Source organism: Phacochoerus africanus, chromosome 1 (genome assembly GCF_016906955.1).
Source record: "Phacochoerus africanus isolate WHEZ1 chromosome 1, ROS_Pafr_v1, whole genome shotgun sequence".
Lineage (NCBI taxonomy): Eukaryota > Metazoa > Chordata > Mammalia > Artiodactyla > Suidae > Phacochoerus > Phacochoerus africanus.
Window position 1 is genome coordinate 119439425 of NC_062544.1, and position 23518 is coordinate 119462942.

General features: G+C 37.9%; 1 protein-coding gene across 1 annotated transcript in view; it reads right to left on the reverse strand.

Annotated features, from left to right (window-relative positions):
* The window catches only part of DNAH12 (dynein axonemal heavy chain 12), a 236067-nt gene that overhangs the window by 23655 nt on the left and 188894 nt on the right, over positions 1–23518 (reverse strand). The window contains exons 61-68 of the mRNA XM_047777497.1: positions 22485–22643; positions 21875–22019; positions 13426–13576; positions 12955–13208; positions 12618–12758; positions 6767–6904; positions 4945–5178; positions 4486–4674 (exon numbers count right to left, since the gene is read on the reverse strand). Coding sequence (XP_047633453.1) covers positions 4486–4674; positions 4945–5178; positions 6767–6904; positions 12618–12758; positions 12955–13208; positions 13426–13576; positions 21875–22019; positions 22485–22643 — 1411 coding nt within the window. The remainder of the gene's footprint in view (positions 1–4485; positions 4675–4944; positions 5179–6766; positions 6905–12617; positions 12759–12954; positions 13209–13425; positions 13577–21874; positions 22020–22484; positions 22644–23518) is intronic.

Genomic DNA, 23518 nt, shown 5'->3' on the forward strand with positions numbered 1-23518 from the left:
GGCTGAATGGATACAAAAACAAGATCCATATATATGCTGTATTCAAGAGACCCACTTCACTTCTAAGGGACACATACAAATTGAAAGTGAGAGGATGGAAGAAAATACTTCACGCTAACGATAATCAAAAGAAAGCTGGAGTAGCAATACTCATAACAGACAAAATAGACTTTAAAATGAGGAATATTTTAAGGGACAAGGAAGGTCATTACATAATGATCAAAGGATCAATCCAAGAAGAAGATACAACAATTTTAAATATCTACACACCCAACCTAGGTTCACCACAATATATAAGGCAACTGCTTACAACCTTAAAAGGACAAATCAACAATAACACAATAATAGTTGGGGGACTTTAACACCCCACTTACAGCAATAGACAGATCAACCAGACAGAAAATCAATAAGGAAACACAGGCCCTGAATGATACATTAAACCAGATGGACTTAATAGATATTTATAGGACATTCCATCCAAAAGCAACAGAATACACATTCTTCTCAAGTGTAAATGGAACATTCTCTAAGATTGATCACATCCTGGGCTACAAATCCAACCTCGGTAACTTTCAGAAAGTCGAAATCATATCAAGCATCTTTTCCAACCACAATGCCATACGACTGGAAATCAACAAAAAGCAAAAATCTGCAAAAAACACAAACATGTGGAGACTGAACAGCATGCAACTAAACAACCAATGGATCACTGAAGAAATCAAAGAGGAAATTAAGACACCTAGAAGCAAATGACAACAAAGATATGACACTCCAAAGCCTATGGGATGCAGCAAAGGCATTCTAAGAGGAAAGTTTATAGCAATACAAGCCCACCTCAGGAAACAAGAAAAAACTCAAATAAACAAGCTAACTTTACATCTAAAACAGCTTAAAGACTTAAAGTTAGTAGAAGGAAAGAAATCATAAAGATCAGAGCAGAAATCAATGAAATAGAAACAAAGAAAACCATAGTAAAGATCAATGAAACGAAAAGGCTGGTTCTTTGAAAAGATCAACAAAATTGATAAACCCTTAGCCAGACTTATCAAGCAAAAAAGAGAGAGGACTCAAATCAATAAAATTAGAAATGAAATAGGAGAAGTAACAACGCAATCACGGAAATACAAAGCCTCATGAGACTACTATATGCAACTATATGCCAATAAAACAGAAAACCTAGAAGAAATGGACAAATTCTTAGAAAAGTACAATCTTCCAAGACTAAACCAAGATGAAATAGAAAAGATGAGTGGACCAAACACAAGAACTGAAATTGAAACTGTGATTAAAAAACTCCCAACAAAAAAAAGTCCAGGACCAGATGGCTTCATAGGAGAATTCTATCAAACATTTAAAGAAGAGCTAACACCTATCCTTCTGAAACTATTTCAAAAAATTGCAGTGGAAGTGATTTTCCCAAACTCATTCTATGAGGCCACCATCACCCTGATACCAAAACCAGACAAAGATACCACAAAAAAGAAAACTACAGGCCTATTTCACTGATGAGCATCAATGCAAAAATCCTCAACAAAATACTAGCAAACTGCATACAACAATACATTAAAAGGGTTGTACATCATGATCAAGTGGGATTTATCCCAGGGATGCAAGGGTTCTTCAACATCTGCAAATCCATCACTGTGATACACCACATTAACAAACTGAAGAATAAAAACCATATGATCCTCTCAATAGACACGGAAAAAGCCTTTGACAAAATCCAACACCCATATCTGATAAAAACCCTTCAGAAAGTGGACATAGAGGGAACCTACCTCAACATAATAAAGGCCATAGATGACAAACCCAGAGCTAACATCATTCTCAACGGTGAAAAGCTGAAAGAATTATTGCTGAGATCAGGAACAAGACAAGGATGTCCGCTCTTGCCACTACTCTTCAACATAGTTTTGGAAGTCCTAGCCACAGCAATCAGAGAAGTGAAAGAAATAAAAGGAATCCAAATTGGAAAGGAAGAGGTAAAACTATAACTATTTGCAGATGACATGATACTATACCTAGAGAATCCTAAAGACTCTACCAGAAAACTGTTAGAGCTCATCCACGAATTTGGCAAAGTCACAGGATACAAAATTAATACACATAAATCGATGGCATTTATATACACTAACAATGAAAGAGCAGAAAGAGAAATTAGGGAAGTAATCCCGTTTACCATAGCATCCAAAAGAATGAGATACCTAGGAGTAAACCTACCTAAAGAGACAAAAGACCTGTACCCTGAAAACTGTAAGACACTGATGAAAAAAATCAAAGATGACACAAATAGATGGAAAGACATACCATGCTCCTGGATTGGAAGAGTCAATATTATCAAAATGACTATACTACCCAAGGCAATCTACAGATTCAATGCAATCCCTATCAAATTACCAAGGACATTTTTCACAGAACTTGAACAAAACATTTTAAAGTTTGTTTGGAAGCACAAAAGACCCAGAATAGCCAAAGACATCCTGAAAAAGAAAAATGGAGTTGGAGGAATCAGGCTCCCAGACTTCAGACTGTACTATGAAACAACAATCATCAAAACCATATGGTACATGCACAAAAACAGAAATATTGATCAGTGGAACAGGATAGAAAGCCCAGAATTGAACCCATGCACCTACAGCCAACTAATCTATGACAAAGGAGGCAAGGATATACAATGGAGAAAGGACAGCTTGTTCAATAAGTGGTGCTGGGAAAATTGGACAGCCACATGGAAAAGAATGAAATTAGAACACTCCCTAACACCATACACAAAAATAAACTCCAAATGGATTAAAGACCTAGATATAAGAGCGGACACTATAAAACTCTTAGAGGAAAACATAGGCCAAACACTCTCTGACATAAACGACAGCAACATCTTCTCAGATCCACCTCTTAGAGTAATGACCGTAAAAACAAAAATAAACAAATGGGACCTAATCAAATTTAAAAGTTTCTGCACAGCAAAGGAAACCCTAAACAAAACGCAAAGACAACCCACAGAATGGGAGAAAATCTTTGCAAGTGAATCCACTGACAAGGGATTCATCTCCAAAGTTTATAAACACCTTCTGTAGCTCCATACCAATAAAACAAACAACCCCATCAAAAAATGGGCAGAAGATCTAAACAAACAATTCTCCAAAGAAGATATACAGATGTACAAAAAACACATGAAAAGATGTTCAACATCACTCATTATTAGAGAAATGCAAATCAAAACCACTATGAGGTACCACCTTACCCCAGCCAGAATGGCCATCATCCAAAAGTCTACAAACAATAAGTGCTGGAGAGGGTGTGGAGAAAAAGGAACCCTAGTACACTGTTGGTGGGATTGTACATTGGTGCAACCACTGTGGAAAACAGGATGGAGATTCCTCAGAAAACTAAAAATAGAACTACCATTTGATATAGCAATCCCACTCCTGGGCATCTATCCAGAGAAAACCACGACTCGAAAAGACACATGTACTCCGATGTTCATTGCAGCACTATTTACAATAGCCAAGACATGGAAACAACCTAAAGGTCCATCAACAAAGGAGTGGATCAAGAAGATGTGGTACATATACACAATGGAATATTACTCAGCCATTAAAAGGAACGAAATACTGGCATTTTTAGCAACATGGATGGATCTAGAAATTATCATGCTAAGTGAAGTCAGCCATACAATGAGACACCAACATCAAATGCTTTCACTGACATGTGGAATCTGAAAAAAGGACAGTCTGAACTTCTCTGCAGAACAGATGCTGACTCACCGACATTGAAAAACTTATGGTCTCTGGAGGAGACAGTTTGGGGGGTGGGGGGATGTGCTTGGGTTATGGGATGGAAATCCTGTGAAATTGGGTTGTTATGATCATTATATAACTACAGACATGATAAACTGAGTAATAAAAATTTTTTTAAAAAGTGAAATAAAGGATGTAAACTTAAAAAAAAAAAAGAAAGAACTTCCTATTTGCCAGGCATTATGCAGAGTACTTTATTTTTCTTCTTCTTCTTCTTTTTTTTTTTTTTTTTGCTTTCTAGGGCCACACCTGCAGCATATGGAGGTTCCCAGGCTAGGAGCTGAATCAGAGCTATAGCCGCTGGCCTACACCACAGCCACAGCAATGTGGGGTCCGATCCATGTCTGTGACCTCATGTCTGTCACAGCTCATGGCAATGCTGGATCCTTAACCTACTGAGTGAGGCTAGGGATCGAACCCGCAACCTCGTGGTTCCTAGTCAGATTCATTTCTGCTGCGCCATGATGGGAACTCTGAGCACTTTAAATTTATGATCTCCTTAATGTTCACAAAAACCTTATACAGTTGGTACTATGATCACCACTTTACAGATTTGGAAACTAATGTTAAGAAAGGCAAAGTACCTCACTGAGGATCATAATGTTACTAAATGGAATTTTTAGATTGACATCTCAGTGCCATTTTGATTTACACTATAAGTAACGTATCTTAAGATAAACATTACCTTATTGAGAATATCTTTGGTAATTTGTAAAAGAATCTGGTCAGCACTTCCTGAAGATCCTGTCTGTTTGATGCCTCCTTGGGTAAGGAGCAAGGACTCAAAGAGGATTTTTGTTTGTTGAAGATCTTTGGATATATCAACATTTTCATGTAATCCAAATATTTCAGGGTGTTGAATAAATGGAAGTTTCTATCAGAAAACAGATTCAACAAGCAACACATTTTCACTGGATACGTTAATTTACAAGGCAGACATGTGCAGACCAAAAAGGATTAAAAATCAGCTAAACATCCAAGGCATCAAACTTTTCCAATTTCTAGTAAGACTAGTAACAAATATATTGGGTTGATTGAACCATAATACTTGTTTAATCCTATGCATTATGGGGGAATGATTCACTATTTGCTATTTAGAAAAATCACACTGGAATCTAACCCTATTTTCAGTGACATCAGTTACCTTAATGAATTCAATGTAGTCATTATAAGTGCCTTTGGGAGGTGCAAAATAGTTTCCACTAGGAGAAAACTTATAATGAGAGTTTTCAATTATGTGTGGGTTATAAAAGTCAGCCAGCATGGTTAAGAGGAGACGTCTGTCCCAATCATCTGTTACTCTTCCTCCATAGTTACACTCTCCAGTCAGGTAAGAGATAGCTTCAAATGGAATTGTATCATATTCATTTATAAACAACTGAAACAAAGGAAAAAATTAAATGAGAAAAACCTTTAAGTTTCTCATTTTGTTTCCATTTTAAGATGGCCTTAAATACCTATCAATCAATCATCCATCAATTGATACACATAGATGTGGAGTTGGAAGAATTATCACCATGGATTATTTTGAACGGCCATATCTTAAAGGCCCTTATCACAGCAAAAGAAGCTGAAAAATACAATATTCCATGGTTGTCTAGCTGAATTAGTATATCTGGTAAAACATGACAGAAATAATGGGGAAAGTATTGTAGTTGGACAGATCTGAAATCAAATCCTATCTCAGTGGGCAAAATTACTTCTTAGTTTTGATTTTCTCCGAAATAAGCATAATACCTACCTTACTGGGTTGCTATGAGGATTAGAATTCATGCAAATAATCTGCTTAGTTCAAAGTCTGATTTAGTAGGAATTTATAGAGGATATTTATTCTTTTTTCCTTTTAAGAGGGGCTGCTGACCATCTCATGATGTTGCACATTGTAAGTCTACAGAAACTGAAAACACCAACCACTCATTTTCTCAGCCTCCCTCATGGCTAAAGCCAAGGCTTGTGACCTGGACTTGGAAACTCAGATGGAGCCCATCCTAGACTGCACTGAGGTTTAGTATGCAAAGGAGCAGAAACAGCAAAGAATTTTCTTTGATCACATCAGAGAGTGTGCAGTAGACCAGAGGCTGTGTGGCAGTTATGAGAGCTGTGATGTCTACTATTTAGCAAGGGTAGAGGGAATGCCCTTATCAGACATGGTATGATCCTGGATATGACTCTGGATGCCTTGGCTCTCCAGCCATCTTGATTCTGTGACCTACCCAGTAGTCGTTCAATACATTTTTTTTCTACTATTTTTACTGATTGATAAAGAGATTTGTAAAATTGCTGAGTGGAGGCTAAGAATAGTTTATAGTGAGGGCCCATATAAAGCTAACACTGAGGAGGGCACTACAAAAAGAAAAACAGGGTCCTTGATCACAATACTTTTGTTGAATCAGCCAACTCCAGAGTCTGTTGTTATTTTGCACCTCTTTTTTATGTGAGATAGAAAGTTTCATTATTTCTTTATTAAAGTCTAGTTGATTTACAACATTGTATCAATTTCTGCTATATGCAAAGTGTCCCAGTCACACACATATATACATTCTTTTTCTCATATTGTCTTCTACCATGTTCTATCATGAGAGATTGGATATAGTTCCCTCACTGTTTATCCATTCTAAAATGCAACAGTCAAATGTGTATGTGTGTGTGTGTGTAACAGGGTCACTTTGCTGTATAGCAGAAAATTGACAGAACGCTATAAACCAACTATAATGGAAAAAAATTAAATAATTAAAAAAACATAATCATATAGTTTAAGCCAGTTTGAATCAGGCTTACCATTATTTGCAGCAGAAAAATCCAGATTGAGATTATTCTTTATAAGCCAAAATTATAATTATTACTGCTATCAGGCCAACTATCAGTGGTGTTGAGAAATGAATTAAGTTATTCTAAGCAAAGGGAATGGCTTGGGGCCTGATATGCACAGTGATCCTCCACCAGTGTTAGTTCCTTTCTAATTTTACCTGTAGTTGTTGAATACTGATGCGTAAGTCTGATTCATTAAATCCATATGGAATATTCCAACCAAGAGGACCAAATTTCTTTCTTTCTTGCACAAGAGCATGAAAAAAACAAACTCCAAACAGCAACTTCTCCCATGCCTTTAAGATAAAAATATGCAACAAGAAAAATTATGATCAGATTTTCATCATTAAAATGAAGGGAAGTGATACCTTTCATTATAAGATTATATGATTACAAATCTCTACAAACTTTTATCTAGAAAGATGTACTTTCTAAAACAATGCTTACTATGAAAGTATTGATCTTATGACTTAACCCAAACCTCCAAACCTAGACAAAGCAATAATGTTACACTTTATTAAAACGCAGTAATGCTGGAGTAACCTACCAAGATGGCAGAAGAAGACCCTGAACTCATTCCCTCCCTTGAAATACCAAAATTACAACTACTTACAGAGCAACTCTCTAAGATAACAACCTGATGACATCAGAAAAGATTTTCCACAACTAAAGACATAAAGAACCACAAGATGGATAGGAGGATAGGAGGATAGGAGAGGTAATATGGTCAGGAACCCACATTCCTGGGTTGTCAATTCACAACTGAGAGGAGTACCACAATTGCAGAAGTCCTCTCCAAGAAGTGAAGGGTCTGTGCCCCACACTGGCCTCCTAGCATGAGGGCCCTGCTCTGAGAAGACAAGCCCCCGGAATGTCTGGCTTTGAAAATCAGCAGGACTTATGTTCAGGAAAGCTGGTTGGCTGTAGGAAACAGAGTCTACATCTTTAAAGAGTGTGTGCAAAATCTCACATACTCAGATGCCAGGGCAGAAGAAATAGTTTGAAAAAAGCCTGGATCAGACACACTGCTGATCAAGGAGAAATTTTCTGACAGGCAGGAAACAACTGGTGCTTGGTACCATCAGAGTTTCTGTGTATGTGTATGTGTTTGCACATTTTCAGTCACACAGCTTAACTCCACTTGATCTTCCTTACATAGCTAAAGATTGGTAATAACAATAGTTAATTCCATTAGTTGCCATAAATATTAATTTTTATGGACTTTACGTAGCTTATTTTATTTTAAAAAATTTTTTTTATTTTTTTTGTCTTTTGTTGTTGTTGTTATTGTTGTTGTTGTTGTTGTTGCTATTTCTTGGGCCGCTCCCGCGGCATATGGAGGTTCCCAGGCTAGGGGTCGAATCAGAGCTGTAGCCACCGGCCTACGCCAGAGCCACAGCAACGCAGGATCCGAGCCGCGTCTGCAACCTTCACCACAGCTCACGGCAACGCCGGATCGTTAACCCACTGAGCAAGGGCAGGGACCGAACCCGCAACCTCATGGTTCCTAGTCGGATTCGTTAACCACTGCGCCATGACGGGAACTCCTACGCAGCTTATTTTAGAGTGGCTTTTGGCTTAGAGTATTATATGTATTTATGACAATTTTGTTAAGGTAGTCTTCTTTTAACCTTTGACCCCTTCACTCACTCCTTCCATCCCTCACTTCTGGCACCCACTAATATGTTCTCTGTTCCTATGAGCTTGTTTTTTGTTGTTGTTGTTGGGGTTTTGTTTGTTTTTTAAGATTCCACATACAAAAGAGAGTATATAGTGTTTGTTTTTCTCTGACACATTCAATTTAGCATAATGACCTCAAGGTTCATCCACGGTGTCACAGATGGCAAAATTTCCTTCCTTTTTATGGCTGAATAATATTCCATTATTCATATACACACGTACGTACACACACACACACACACACACACACACACACACACACACAGATTTCTTTATCCATTCATTCATGGACACTTAGGTTGTTTCTACATCTTAACTATTATAAACAGCCCTGTAATTAAAATGGGGATGCATATATCTTTCTGAGTTAATGTTTTGTTTTTTTTGGATAAACACTCAGAAGTAGAACCACTGGATCATACGGTAGTTCCGTTTCTGATTTTTTGAGGAACATTCATACTGTTCTCCATAATGGCTGTACCAATTTACCATTCCTACCAACAGTGCTCAAGGGCTCCCTTTTCTGCACATTCTTTCCAACGCTTGTTATTTCTTGTGTTTTTGATAATAGCCACTCTAACATGTATGAGATGGTATGTCATAGTGATTTTGATTTGCATTTTTCTAATGATTAGTGATACTGAGCATCTTTTTATGTTTTTGTTGGCCATCTGTGTTTTTTTGGAAAAATGTTTACTCAGGTCCTCTGCCCATTTTTTAATTGGATTATTATTTTTTTTGCTATTGAGTTGTATGAGTTCTTCATATATTTTGAATATTTACCCTTTTTCAGATATATGAATTGCAAATATTTTCTCCCATTTAATAAGTTGCCTTTTAATTTTTTTTAATTTTAAAATTTATTTCAATTATTTTTTTGGCCATGCCTATGGCATGCAGAAGTTCCTAGGCCAGGGACTGAACCCATGCCATAGCTGTAACCAGAGCCATAGCAGTGACCTGCTGAGCTATGAGAGAACTCCAGATGCTTTTTACTTTGTTGATGGTTTCCTTTGCTATTTTTTCCTTTGTTATTCGTTTATTTATTTATATCAGTTCTTGAGCTCCACTTTGGAATCAGTGAATCAGAATCTTCTGGAGTGAAGCACTGACACCTGTAAATTTGACAAGCCCCTTATGTTTATGGGGATTATGGTTGAGTTTGCCTTGCACAGGTTACCCTTGATTGGAATGCAAGCTCCACAAAGATAGAGTCGTTTTTGGAATATGTAAGTTCCCAGGCCAGGGATCAAATCCAAGCCATAGCTGCAGCGATGATAGATCCCTAACCCACTGTGCCACTGCAGAAATTCTAAAGACAGAGATTTTTATGTGTTTATGTGTTTCATATGTTTATATGTTCATTGCCATATTACTAGCTCTTAGAAGGATGCCTTGCACCAAGAAAGGGTTCAAGAAATATTTATTGGGAGTTGTTAGCCTTATTAAAGGATATCTCAGCTATTTCTGATAGACTTACAAAAGAGTCTTATATATGCCTACAAACCAGTCAGCTACAGAAACCCTAGGGCAATGGTTGTCAAAGTGTGCTTTTAGGACCATCAATATCAGCATCATCTGGGAATGTGTTAGAACTGTAAATTTTTAAGCCCTACCCTACATTGACTGAATCAGAAACTCTGGTATGAGGCCCAGCCAGATGAATGTGATGCACATTGAGAACCAATATCATACGGCATTTGCATTCTTTTTCTTCTCTTAATCCAGCTCCCATTTGTTTTTACTACCAGAGAGGTTGCTTAATGAAGCCTTACCCATTACCACTATTTATCATAAAAATGATGACACACATGAAAAATACTCAACATCACTAATTATTACAGAAATGCAAATCAAAACTACAATGAGGTATCATGACATGCCAGTCAGAATGATCTTCCTCAAAAAGTCTACAAGAGTTCCTATTGTGGCACAGCAGAAATGAATCCAGCTAGTATCCATGAGGATGCTGGTTCAATCCCTGGCCTCACTCAATGGGTCTAGATCCAGCATGGCCATGAGCTGTGGAGTAGGTCACAGATGTGGCTCTGATCCCTCATTGCTGTGGCCGTGGTATAGACCAGCAGCTATAGCCCTGATTAGACCCCTAGCCTGGGAACGTCCATATGCTATGGGTGCAGCCCTAAAAAGCAAAAGCAAAAACAACAACAACAACAAAAAAGTCTACAAACAATAAATTCTGGAGAGAGGGTGTGGAGAAAATTTACATTCCCGCCACTGTTGGTTGGAATGTGAATTTATACAACTAATAAGGAAAATAGTTTGGAGGCTCCTCAAAAAACTAAAAATAGAACTACCATATGATCCAGCAATTCAATTCTTGGGCATATATCCAGAGAAAACTATAATTTGAAAAGATCATGTACCCCAATGTTCATTGCAACACTGTATACAATAGTAAAGACATGGAAGCATAAAGAAGACGTGGTACACATACACAATGGGATACTACTCAGCCATAAAAAAGAATGAAATGAAGCCATTTGCAGCAACATGGATGGACCTAGATATTATCATACTAAATGAAATCAGAGAAAGACAAACATCATATGCTATCACTTTTATGTGAAACTAAAAAATGATACAAATTAACTTACTTACAAAACAGAAACAGACTCACAGACTTCAAAAACAGACTTATGGTTACCAAGTGGGAAAGGTGGCAGGGCGGGAGGGATGGATTGGGAGTTTGGGATTGGCATATGCATACTGTGGTATATGGAATGGATGGTTAACAGGGACCTGCTGTATAGAACAGGGAACTCTACTCAGTATTCTGTGATAACCTGTATAGTAAAAGAATCTGAAGCAGAATGGATATGTGTATACATGCAAATACATGACTTTGGTGTACAGTAGAAATTAATATAACATTGTATAACAACTATACTTCAACAAAATTTTTAAAAAGGAAAAAAAATGATGATAGCTTTGCATGTTTCTCAGATCCCAATACTTGGGATGCTAATGTGCTTGCTCAATGTTGTACAGAAGGAGGAAAGTACTGTTTCTTCAACTCAGCACCATTCTTTATTTGGGTCACCTGAGCCCCAAAGCAGCTCTGCTTATGTTAAGAATCTTTTCAAGTTTCCCTTCTGTGCTTCTGCTTCTCTCTCCTCTAACCACAGGATCTCAAATCTTGGATGGGGATCAGACACCAAACCAATTTCTCCATTCTACTAAGCCCCCTTTCTAGCTAAAACCACCAAATATCCCCATTTTCTCCCAGAGTTACAAACAAAATTATTGATCAGAACAAGAGGCGCTCAGAACATAACATCAAGCAGAGAAAAACTAGCTGGCTTCCAAAGAATTCAATCCTTTATCTTCAATATCATTTTTTTTCCAGCCCAAAGAAGTAAACATGATAAATGGCATATGCTGTTTGTGAGGGCAGGGGATGATTTCCCCTTTGTACTGATGTTTCCTTCCATGTGAGGAAACTTCAATTAATGTAACACCCCTGGATTTTCTCCATCCTTGTACTCACTGCTAGAGAGGGGGCATCTACCTGATGGGTAAATCTGGGAAAAGTTAAGCAAATATGCTTTGCTCAGCTTTCCCCTTTTTCTCCCTTAGAAGTGAGCTTCCTGCTGAGAAGGAAGTTTTCTGCTTTTCCTCCAGGTGGATAATTGGAGTTTTCCTCTGTTCCTCTGGGTGGATAAATCTGCTTAATTCCTGGATGAGTAACATTAAACCCATTTGTTCACAGATATAAACAACATTTTTCAATCTGGTTTATATTAGTAATTAAGGTTATAATTTGGTTCCCATATATTTATACTTTTTCTGTTTCTTAACTGGTACGAATTTGGGCAGAGAAAATGGATGCTATTTATTGAGACCCCTAATGTCCCCAAAATGATGTGAAAAAACTTTTACATGGATACACTGAAAAACATTATTAATATGTCAAAATAGTATTACTAGAATTTCCATGAAGGCAGATTTTTTTTTTTTTTGTGGCAGTGAGGTCTATTTTATTTTTATTGCCTTATGTCTTGTAACTAACACACATATTTGTTGAAGTAATAAATAAATAATATGAAAATAGACTGCTACTTCATCAAACGTACTGTTTAAATTTTTTTTTTACAAAGATACATTCATTCGTTCAACAAATATTTAGTTGAATGTCTACTACATAGGAAGCAGAACATAAGCCTTTGGGAATAAAATGATGAACAAGATAGGTGCAACTTCTATCTTCTTAGGAAATACCTAAATTTTAACATTAAATAAAATGTTTATATTTTCATATTTTTTCACTATAAACACATTTTAAAAGTTCCAGGGGCTGAATATTACCAGTTCCTTTCCCTCGCATCCATTGAAAAACTGAGGATCAGAAACTGGATCAGTGAGATATGACTGGAGGAGATTTAGCCGAAGACCCGTAGGAGGTTCATTAGTCATTTTTACTCCATTCTGTAGAATCGTTACTGGGAACTGAGACAAAATAAACAACGAGCATTACTCAAGATAACTAACTCAAGTCCTAAAAATGTATACACTAGTGGATTAAAAATAAGCATAAGGGAGGACTAGAGAAATATTTTTAAAACCTCTGAAGGTTAAGCATTTAAGATATCCAATGTAACAAAAACCAAATAAATGTACTAAACTCCATAGGAAATAAACATACTTTTGGAGATGGGTAACTTGTGAGCCAAAGCCTAAAGGATGAGTTACAGACTTCAGGGGTAAAGTCTTCACATATCTTTTCTAACATGGGCATCCAGGAAACAGCAAGGTGACAATTCTGCAGGCAAACCCAAGTTCCTTCTTCTGTGGCTGCTTTAATCATTTTTGTTGCAATTGGTCCTTGTCCCTGTCCCAGTGAAATAGCTTGAAATTTACTTCCAGACATAGCTTTATCATTTGCAAATTTCAGCAGGCCTAAGAGGACACACAAAAAAATATTTTCACTGCTTACTCTAAAATTATAAAATATACTTTATGTTTCAATGTGTAGGAATTTTAATTGTGGAAAATTCTACTTACCTTTCCTTATAAATATCAGATTTACTAACTGATTTACATTCATCTAAGAAATGTATATTGAACAAGATGATTTATGCATAATTTCTTAAAAGTTGACAGTATATGCACTTACTGGCCATGGGATCTGCTCCTGGTGACAACACAAAAATTAAGGGAATGGTGCAATTTGAATCCAAGTAACTCTTTGTCAAGTCAAATGGTGGAGGCTCTACAAACTTTTTCCCTAGTTTGTCAGTTACATAATTAGTTATAGCTGGAGTTATCTGTTAAAGAGGGAAAAGATACAATCTTTGGAGTAATTTTATTTCACATAACAACTTTGATTATTACTGAAAATCAGTAAGAGTAAACTATGAGTCTAAAGGATAAGAAAAGCACGCAGCATATCTATGATCTCTATGACAAAGCACTAATTTTCCTAGTACATAAAAAGTATCTGTAAATTGATAGGACAAGACCAATAATCCAAAACAAAATGGGCAAAGAAGATAAATATTTTCTAGAAAATTAAATAGAAATGGATCTTAAATATATGAAAAGATGCTCAATCTCATTTAGTATAGCAGAAATAGCAAAATGTCCCCATTCTGTCTCTTTTTGGTAAGAGAACTCAAAATTTCCCCAACTTTTCTTGCAGCTAGACATTGCCATGTGACTAAGTTTTGGCCAGAGAAATACAAAGAGAAATTATATAGAGAGTTTCAGATCCTATTTTTATAAGGAAGCTGTTTGCCTTCAATACTCTCTTTTCCTCTTCAATAGATATGGCATTCATGAGCCAGTTTCAATCTCACTGGCAAGGACCAGACTTTAGGAGACTTCTGTAGCATGGGGAGAAGAAACTTGAATTTCTGGATGATCTCAAGAACAGAGCTCCCCTGCCAACCCTCAAGGATTTGCTCTGGGCTCTTAGGAGAGAGCAATTATTTATTTTAGCTACTGTATTTTAGGTCTCTATGTTACAGCAGCTTAGTCTATACTTTAGAATTTATAAATAAGAAAAATATGAATTATACTTAGATACCATTTTTCACCTGTCAGATTGCTATGCAAATGGGACAAAGATAGCTTCTATGTATTCATCCCTAGATTTAAAATTTATTTAAAAAAATTTAGCTGTGCTCATTGCATGTGAAAGTTCCTGAGCCAGTTTTCACACCATAGCAGTGATCTGAGCCACCGCAGTGACAATGCTGGATCCTTAACCTATTGCACTGCAAGAGAACTCCATAGGTTATTTTTCATTGTAGGCTGAAACCTGTTAACTCAAAAGCCCAATGGCATCAAAACTCAAAATTTTACACATTTGATTGTTTTAAACATAGCCTAAATGGGCTAGCCATTTTTTATGTGCCTACTTTGCACCCAACATCTGCTAGCCATAAAAAGATAAGCCCCAGGTACAAAGACCCCAAGCCACTGCTACCCTTCAGAGATCTGATCCAGAGACTTCATGCCATCGTGCTGATGAATAATGTCACTTAAACATCATATAAGTCCCCTCTCCATTAGGAATTCCGTTGCCTCCCCCTCTTCTTTGGAGTAGTAGACCTTCTCTCACTCCCAGCCTTTGGAAAGACTCCTCCTATGAGGGACTTCTTCCTCCTCAACAAACAACCAGTCAAAGCAACATCCAATAAAACCCATGAGTGCTACTGCTACCTCAATCAGCCTCAGAATCCTCAAACCCTCTGCACAGATGGGTAAAGATCCAAAAGTGTGACAACACACTGTGTGAACAAAAGTGCAGGTTAAAAAGACATTTTCATACGCTGCTGTGGAAGACTAATCTGGTACAACTTGAATGGAGGAGAATTTGGAAATATCTATAAAATCATAGTGGGCAAATCCACAGACACAGCAATTTTCTTCCTGGAACTTTATTCTGAGAGATAGTTACATGTGTGAGAAATGACTTTTGAATAAGGTTATTCATTGTGTCATTTTAATAATTGATAATTTTAAATATTGTAAAGGTCCATCAATAGGAACTGGTTAAAGAAATTATATACACATACAATGGAATTCTATGAACTGTAAAAAAGAAAGAGGAGTTCCCGTCGTGGCGCAGTGGTTAACGAATCCGACTAGGAACCATGAGGTTGCGGGTTCGGTCCCTGTGCTTGCTCAGTGGGTTAAGGATCCGGCGTTGCCGTGAGCTGTGGTGTAGGTTGCAGACGCGGCTCGGATCCCGCGTTGCTGTGGCTCTGGCGTAGGCCGGTGGCTACAGCTCCGATTCAACCCCTAGCCTGGGAACCTCCATATGCCGCGGGAGCGGCCCAAGAAATAGCAACAACAACAACAACAACAACAACAACAACAAAAGACAAAAAAAAAAAAAAAAAGAAAAGAAAGAGAACTCTCTTTGTGAACTGATAGGGAAAAAAAAATATGGAAAAGAGTGGATGCTAACATTTGTGTTAAAAAGTGGAAAAAGAATTTATGTGTATGTACATGTACATGTCAACAAGACGCAAATAAAATTAACTGCCTGAGAGGAAGGATGCTGAATGACTGTGAGTTGGAGACTGGAGGTACACTTTTCATTGTATTCATATATTCATGTGACTCAAAACACTGTAACAGTTTCAAACCAAAGGAACATGTGACTTACAAATCATATTTAAAGTAGTTAAAAATAAGAGAATACTGCTCATCAATATTAGCATCAGAAAATTAGTATAAAGAGGTATGAGACATTATCTTCTAAATGCCAAACAAATTTCTAAAGTGAAACTGTAGGAACTTATGGAGAGAGGAGTGATCATCACAAGCTTCTGCAGTCCTGGGACATCTGTGGAATTTATGGGGAGGAAGAAAGGAGAGGCTTCTATAGGAGTAATTTGTGCAGTTGTAAGCAATTCTGTAGTTTTAAACAGTATGAATTTCAAGGAGGGGATAAGAAGGGAATGGCATAAAAGAGGTCTGATTAGCAAAGGTAAAAAGACAGCCAAATTGTACTTTTGCATTATTCTACAGGTATTGTCAGGCTACTGAAGGTTTTTTAAAAATGAGCTTACAGGAGTTCCCATCGTGGTGCAGTGGTTAACGAATCCTACTAGGAACCATGAGGTGGCGGGTTTGGTCCCTGGCCTTGCTCAGTGGGTTAAAGATCAGGCGTTGCCGTGAGCTGTGGTGTAGGTTGCAGACATGGCTCGGATCCCGCGTTGCTGTGGCTCTGGCATAGGCCGGTGGCTACAGCTCCGATTGGACCCCTAGCCTGGGAACCTCCATATGCCACGGGAGCAGCCCAAGAAATGGCAAAAAGACAAAAAAAGTAAATAAATAAATAAATAAATAAAATAAAAAGGCACTTACAATGATATAGCAGCTTTTTATTTCTTTATTTAATAATTTCACATGGCAATGATGAAATCTTTTGAATTCTTTTACCATTAACACCATCTATAGTTTCTACCTAGCACAGTAGATCTTTAGTATGCATATTAAGAAAAGAGAGATGCTGAGGACATAGAGAGCTTGCTCTGCAATACTCTACCCACTGGCCAAAGGCAATCCTCCCTGAAGTGATGTAACTGCAATCAATTATGATAGTTTTCTATAGAAAAAATACCTTTTCCCAGTAATTTAATGTAAGAAAAACGTGTAAGACTTTTCTGTAATATTTTAATCATTCATGTAAGATATTCTAGAGAAGAAATTGTGGAGACTTAAACAGACCTGGAGATGGGCTCTGTGATGGTTAATTTTACGTGTCAGCTTGGCTAGGGCACAGTATCTAGATATTTGGTCAAATACTAGCCTTGAAGTTGCAGTGAAGAACTTTAAAGACAAGACTAGCATTTAAATCAGTAGATTTTGAATAAAGTTGATTACTCTCCATAATGTGAGTGGGCCTCATTAAGTCAGTTGAAAGCCTTAAGAGAAAAAAGACCAGTTTCCACTGAAGAAGAGGGAACTTTGCCAGTAAACTGCCTATGGACTCAAGCTGCAACATTAGCTCTTCCCTGCGTCTGCAGCCTGCAGATTTTGGACTTGCCAGCTTCCACAATCGTATGATCCAATTCTTTAAAATCTCTATCTATACTATTGGTTCTGTTTCTATGGAGAATCCTAGTACAATCTTTAATTGAATGTGGCTTAATTCAATTAGGTTAAATTCAATTCACAGGCAATTATTGGCATGTCCTACCATCTGTCAGGTATTGCTTTAAGTCCTAGAAACATTGAGCAAAATAAGACAAGGGTCTTGACCTTAAAAAGCTCGGAGTCTTGTGGGAGACCCTACCAAATACATACATAATTACTGCATATTCCAGTGTGATAAGTGTGGTGTTTAAGCACAGGCTCCCCACATATGGTATTGAAGCAGCATCTTCACTGGCCATCCAGGGAGCAATTCTGTGGAGTGCAAACAGGCAGATGTCTCCCAGATGCATAGCTATTCTTTCCTAAGCTTACTGTGAACAAGGGAAGCTATTTGTGATAAAATAATGAATAAAGCGATGCTTTGATCTTCAAGGGACTTATTTTCTAGTAAAAGGAATATATACACACACACAGATAACCATCAAGTAGGAAAGAATGAAGTAAATTTTAACAATGTACAAAGAGTCGCATAACTATGTAGGCTTCTGTTTGAACCTACTCAGAGACAGAATGAAGCATTAGATAATGCTCCTTTTGAAACTTTAGTAAAAACATAAAATATTAAAAAAATTAAGAAAAGAAGGGACCATTGCAATTACTTTCAATACCTTCGTTTTATATGTAATGTAACTGGAATTAGGTGAAATAACTACATCAAAGTGTTTTTTTGTTTTTTGTTTTGTTTTGTTTTGTTTTTGTCTTTTTAGGGCTATACCTGCAGCATATGGAGGTTCCCAGGCTAGGGGTCAAACTGGAGCCACAGCTGCCAGCCTACATCACAGTCAATAGCAACGCGGGATCCCAACTGCTTCTGCAACCTACACCACAGCTCACGGCAATGGAGGATCCTTAACCCACCGAGCGAGGCCAGGGATAGAACCTGCATCCTCATGTATACTAATTGGGTTCATTAACCACAGAGCAACTGATGGGAACTTCTCAAAGTTTTAAACTACGTGTATAAGCATTGTTTTGAGTTTTCTATTTAGAATTTTAACTTTTGTAGCACCATAATCACCTTTTGTGAGTATATGAAAATTGGTATTGGCCTATTTATTTCACCTATACAAAGATTTTTGTGCATGTTTGAATAAAATTATGACACATATAAGATTTTCTACCATCTTCTGCTTCCAGTCAATATGGAGAGATGGGGACCAGATTTACCCTCTTTCACTGTAAAGAACTAAAAAAATGGGCAATGTTAATGAAACAACTATTTTCAGACACTGGGCTGTCCAGACAATAGCTGGGAGAGGACTGTGATCCCTGAGAAAAAGGAAACAAACAAGCTGAGACCGATCATTCTCTTGGCTTTCTTCTGAGAGGTACATTCCAGATTGTGAAATAGGGAAAGCATTTTCAAGTAGAACAACACAGTGTTGTTGAGTTGGGAAGACAGGATTCAGAGTTCAAGGAAGCTCAGCTTACTAGAGCCTTCAGAGTTCAAATTAGAAGGGAAATATTTAGAAAAAGAGGTCAGAAATCTTTATAACAGTATCCCTGTGTCTTTGCTGAACACTATGGGGCATTGCATAGGCCAAGCAGAGTGACTGGTGCTGTGAACTTGGGATATGAGGAGCTACCAGAGTTCATGCAAGGCTGGAAATCACAACAGTTCCCAATAGCCCCGGTGAAGAGTCCTTGGTGATTACTTGGGGGCATTCAGTAAAGGCCTCGGGGGCCACACTTTAGTAGTGGAGCTAAGTTATCCATTCAGTAAAGGCTGTTCTGCACCTGTACTAACAAATCTTAAAACAATCTTTGAAAGGAACAATCTGTAACTAAGTAATTTAACTGTGTAGTCAAAAGGATTGGTAAACTTTTTTTTAGAGAGGACGAGATAGTAAATATTTTAGGCATTGTGGGCCACACAAAATTTCTGCTGCTTATTCTTTTTCTATTTTCTTTTCTTTTCTTTTTTTTTAGCACCATGCCCATGGCATATGGACGTTCCCAGGCTATGAGTCGAACTGGAGCTACAGTTGCCGGCCTACACCACACAGCCACAGCAATGCTGGATCCCCAACCTACTGAGTGAGGCCAAGGATTGAACCTGCATCCTCATGGAAACTAGTCAGATTCATTTTTGCTGCACCACAATGGGAACTCCCTATTTTTCTTTTTTTAAAAAATAACCCTTTAAAAAAGTAAAAATAATTTTATCTCACAGGCTGGGCAAAAACAGGTTACAGTCAGGATTTGGTCCAGAGTTGGTTTTTTTTGACCCTGAATTAGCAGAACAAAAGTCAATAATCTTTAAAGGATGATGACAAAACTCAAATAATAAACAATGTTCAGCATCCAATCAAACATTACTGGATATGCCAGGATGTGGGAAAATATAGTTCATAACCAAGAGTAAAATCAGTCAATAGAAAGAGATCTAGAAATGATGGAATTAGCAGTCAAGGATTTAAAAACAATTATTATAACTGTGTTCATTATTCAAAGGAATATATAAACAGAATGAAAGAGAAACAGAATGTATAAAAAAGAACCACATACAACTCAATAGCAAAAAACCAAACAACCCAATTGAAAAAGGGCAGAAGACCCAAATAGACATTTCTCCAAAAAAGACCTATGAAGGGCCAGCAGGCACATGAAAAAATGTTCAATATCACTAATCACTAGAGAAATGCGCCTCAAAACTACAATGAGGTACTTTCTTCCTCACACCAGTGAGAATGGCCATCATTAGTAAGTCTGCTAATAATAAATGCTGGAGAGGGTATGGAGAAAAGGGATCCCTCCTACCTTGTTGGTAGGAATGTAAATTGGTACAACCATTATAGAAAACAGTATGAAGGTAGCTCAGAAAACGAAATATAGAACTACCATATGATCCAGTAATGCCACTCCTGGGCATATATCTGGACAAAACTTTCATTCAAAAAGATACATGCAGGAGTTCCTGTCATGGTTCAGCAGAAATGAATCTGACTAGGATCCATGAGGACACGGGTTTGATCCCTGGCCTTGTTCAGTGGGTTAGGGATCTGGTGTTGCCATGAGCTGTGGTATGGGTCATAGATGTGGCTCGGATCTGGTGTTGCTGTGGTTGTGGTGTAGGCTGGCAGCTACAGCTCCGATTTGACCTCTAGCCTGGGAACCTCTATATGCCATGGGTGCAGTCCTAAAAAGCCAAAAAAAAAAAAAAAGATATATGCACCCCCTATGTTCATTGTAGCACTATTCACAATTGCCGAGACATGGAAACAACCTAAATGTCCATTGACAGATGAATGAATTAAGATGTGGTATATATATACACAATGGAATACTACTCAACCATAAAAAGAATAAAATAATGCCATTTGCAGCAACATGGATGGAACTAGAGATTCTCATACTAAGTGAAGTAAATCAGAAAGAGAAAGGCAAATACCATATGCTATCATTTATATGTGGAATCTAAAATATGATACAAACGAACCTATCTACAGAACAGAAACAAACCCATGGACATAGAAAACACACTTGGGGTTGCCAAAGGGGAGAGGGGAGGGAGTAGAATGGATGAGGAGTTTGGGCTTAGTAGATACCAACTATTGCATTGGAGTGGATAAGCAATGAGGTCCTGCTGTGTAGCACAGGGAACTATATATAATCACTTGTGATGGAACATGATGGAAGATAATATATGAAAAAAATATATATATACATACACACAGACATATACACACACACACACACACACACACACACATAACTGGGTCACTTCACTGTACAGCAGAAATTGACAGAACACTGTAAATCAACAATAAAAAAAACAAGGAACCAGGGAGATCCTGTTGTGTCTCAGCAGGTTTAAGACCCGATGTTGACTCTGTGAGGATATGGGTTTGATCCCTGGCCTGGATCAGTGGGTTAAGGATCTGGTGTGGCCATAAACTATGATGCAGGTTGCAGAACTATTACTATTGTGACTATGGTGTAGGCCCTAGCTGCAGCTGATTTGACTCCTGGCCCAGGAACTTCCATGTGCCGCAGGTACGACCATAAAAAGGAAAAAAAAGAATCAAATGAGCCTTCTAGAAATAAAACAGTAGCTGAAACAAAAATGGATTGGATGGGATTAATAGCAGATTATACACTACAAAAGAAGAAGTCAGCAAATTTAAAGACTGCAATAGAAACTGTCCAAACTGAAGCACAATGATACAAAACATGATGAACAGATTATCAATCACCTATGATATAATATCAAGCAGTCTAATATAAATTTAATTGGAATCATGGGTGAGGTGGCAAAAATATTTGAAGAAATAATGGGCAAAGTTTTTCTCAAGCTGAGGAAAACTATAAACCTATAGATCCAAGGATCCCAATGAACCCCTTTGAGCATCTGAAATGAGGGTTAAAGAATCAAATAACAATAAGTTTAAACCTAGTACTTCATAAATGGCAAATCATCTGGTTCCAAACAGAACACATTTGTCTTTTACCTTATCAGGTCTTAAGCACCGAAGGATTATTATTTTCTGTAGGTCATTTAGCCTCTTATCCATTGGTACTGGAAATTTAGCATTGTGTGGCTCTTTACTGTCATAGATTTTCCGCCATTCAGTTATATTGTCACAAAAGTGATCTCTAAAGAAAAGAAAAACCTATTAATTATCCTTTCATTGGGAAAAAAATTTAAAAAGAGATTGCTGAGTGAGGAGATGAATCAAGACAGCTATAGAACCATTTAAAAACATTACTAGGAGTTCCCGTCGTGGCGCAGTGGTTAACGAATCCGACTAGGAACCATGAGGTTGCGGGTTCGGTCCCTGCCCTTGCTCAGTGGGTTAAGGATCCGGCGTTGCCGTGAGCTGTGGTGTAGGTTGCAGACGTGGCTCGGATCCCGCGTTGCTGTGGCTCTGGCATAGGCCGGTGGCTACAGCTCCGATTCAACCCCTAGCCTGGGAACCTCCATATGCCGCGGGAGCGGCCCAAGAAATAGCAACAACAACAACAACAACAAAAAAGACAAAAGACAAAAAAAAAAAAATTACTAGATTACAAATTTACCCGTCACTATTCGATGTTAAGTCATCATGTTTAAACTATTACCTGAGTCCTTTGAATGCAGGAAATTCACTTGCATGACAAATCTCCTCCCAGCTTTTATCCTGTAGCCAAGATGGATCAGGATTTTTCTCAGCACTCTTAAGACTTACTCCTCCAGTTAAAAGAAACATCAGTTCCTGGTATTCAATCTCTTTCTTTGCCCTGTGTTCCCCAAATAAGAACTGTTGTAAACTGTTGTTTTAAAATTGAATGAAGTCAATGTCTGCTTCTATATCCTGGATAAAATAATCAGGACTGACTTACCTTACTGGTAAAAACAACTATAAAACTGAGGAAAAAATAAAATAAACAACTGTTTTTGGAAATTGTTTGTTTGTCTTTTTAGGGCCTTACCCACAGCATACAGAGGTCCCCAGGCTAGAGGTCTAATCAGAGTTGTAGCTGCTGGCCACAGCCATGGCCACAGCAATGCCAGATCTGAGCCACATCTGTGGCCTACACCACAGCTCACAGAAATGCTGGATCCTTAACCCACTGAGCAAAGCCAGGGATTGAACCCACAACCTCATGGTTCCTAGTCAGATTTGTTTCCACTGTGCCACAACAGAAACTCCTGTTTTTGGAAATTATAGGACAGCCAGTGAAGGACTGTGGTCCCTGGAAAAAAAAGGAGACAAGGTGATCCCTATGATTGCCTCAGCTATCTGCCTGGAGGCACTTTCCAGATTATAAAGCAAGGAGGTAATCAAAATCAGAATTTGGGAATATTGCTTCATTGAAGAGTCAGAGATCAGAGTTAAGGAAGGCTGAGGTGGCTTGTGTTTGGGGGCAGAGTACCAGAAAAGAGGAAGATAAACAGAAAAAGAGCTCCAGATATCTGCATATACATCCTTTTGACTCCATTGCTAAACACCAAGTAATGGATGAGTAGGGTAAAGCTCCAGGAGGCTGGGCAAAGAGTATCTGGGGGGCAGTAAACTTAGTAACTTTCGGAGTTCACATAGGACTGAAGGTATGAGTTATTGTCGCCTAGAGAAAAATCTTTATTGCACACCAGAAAAATTCAGTGGTCACAT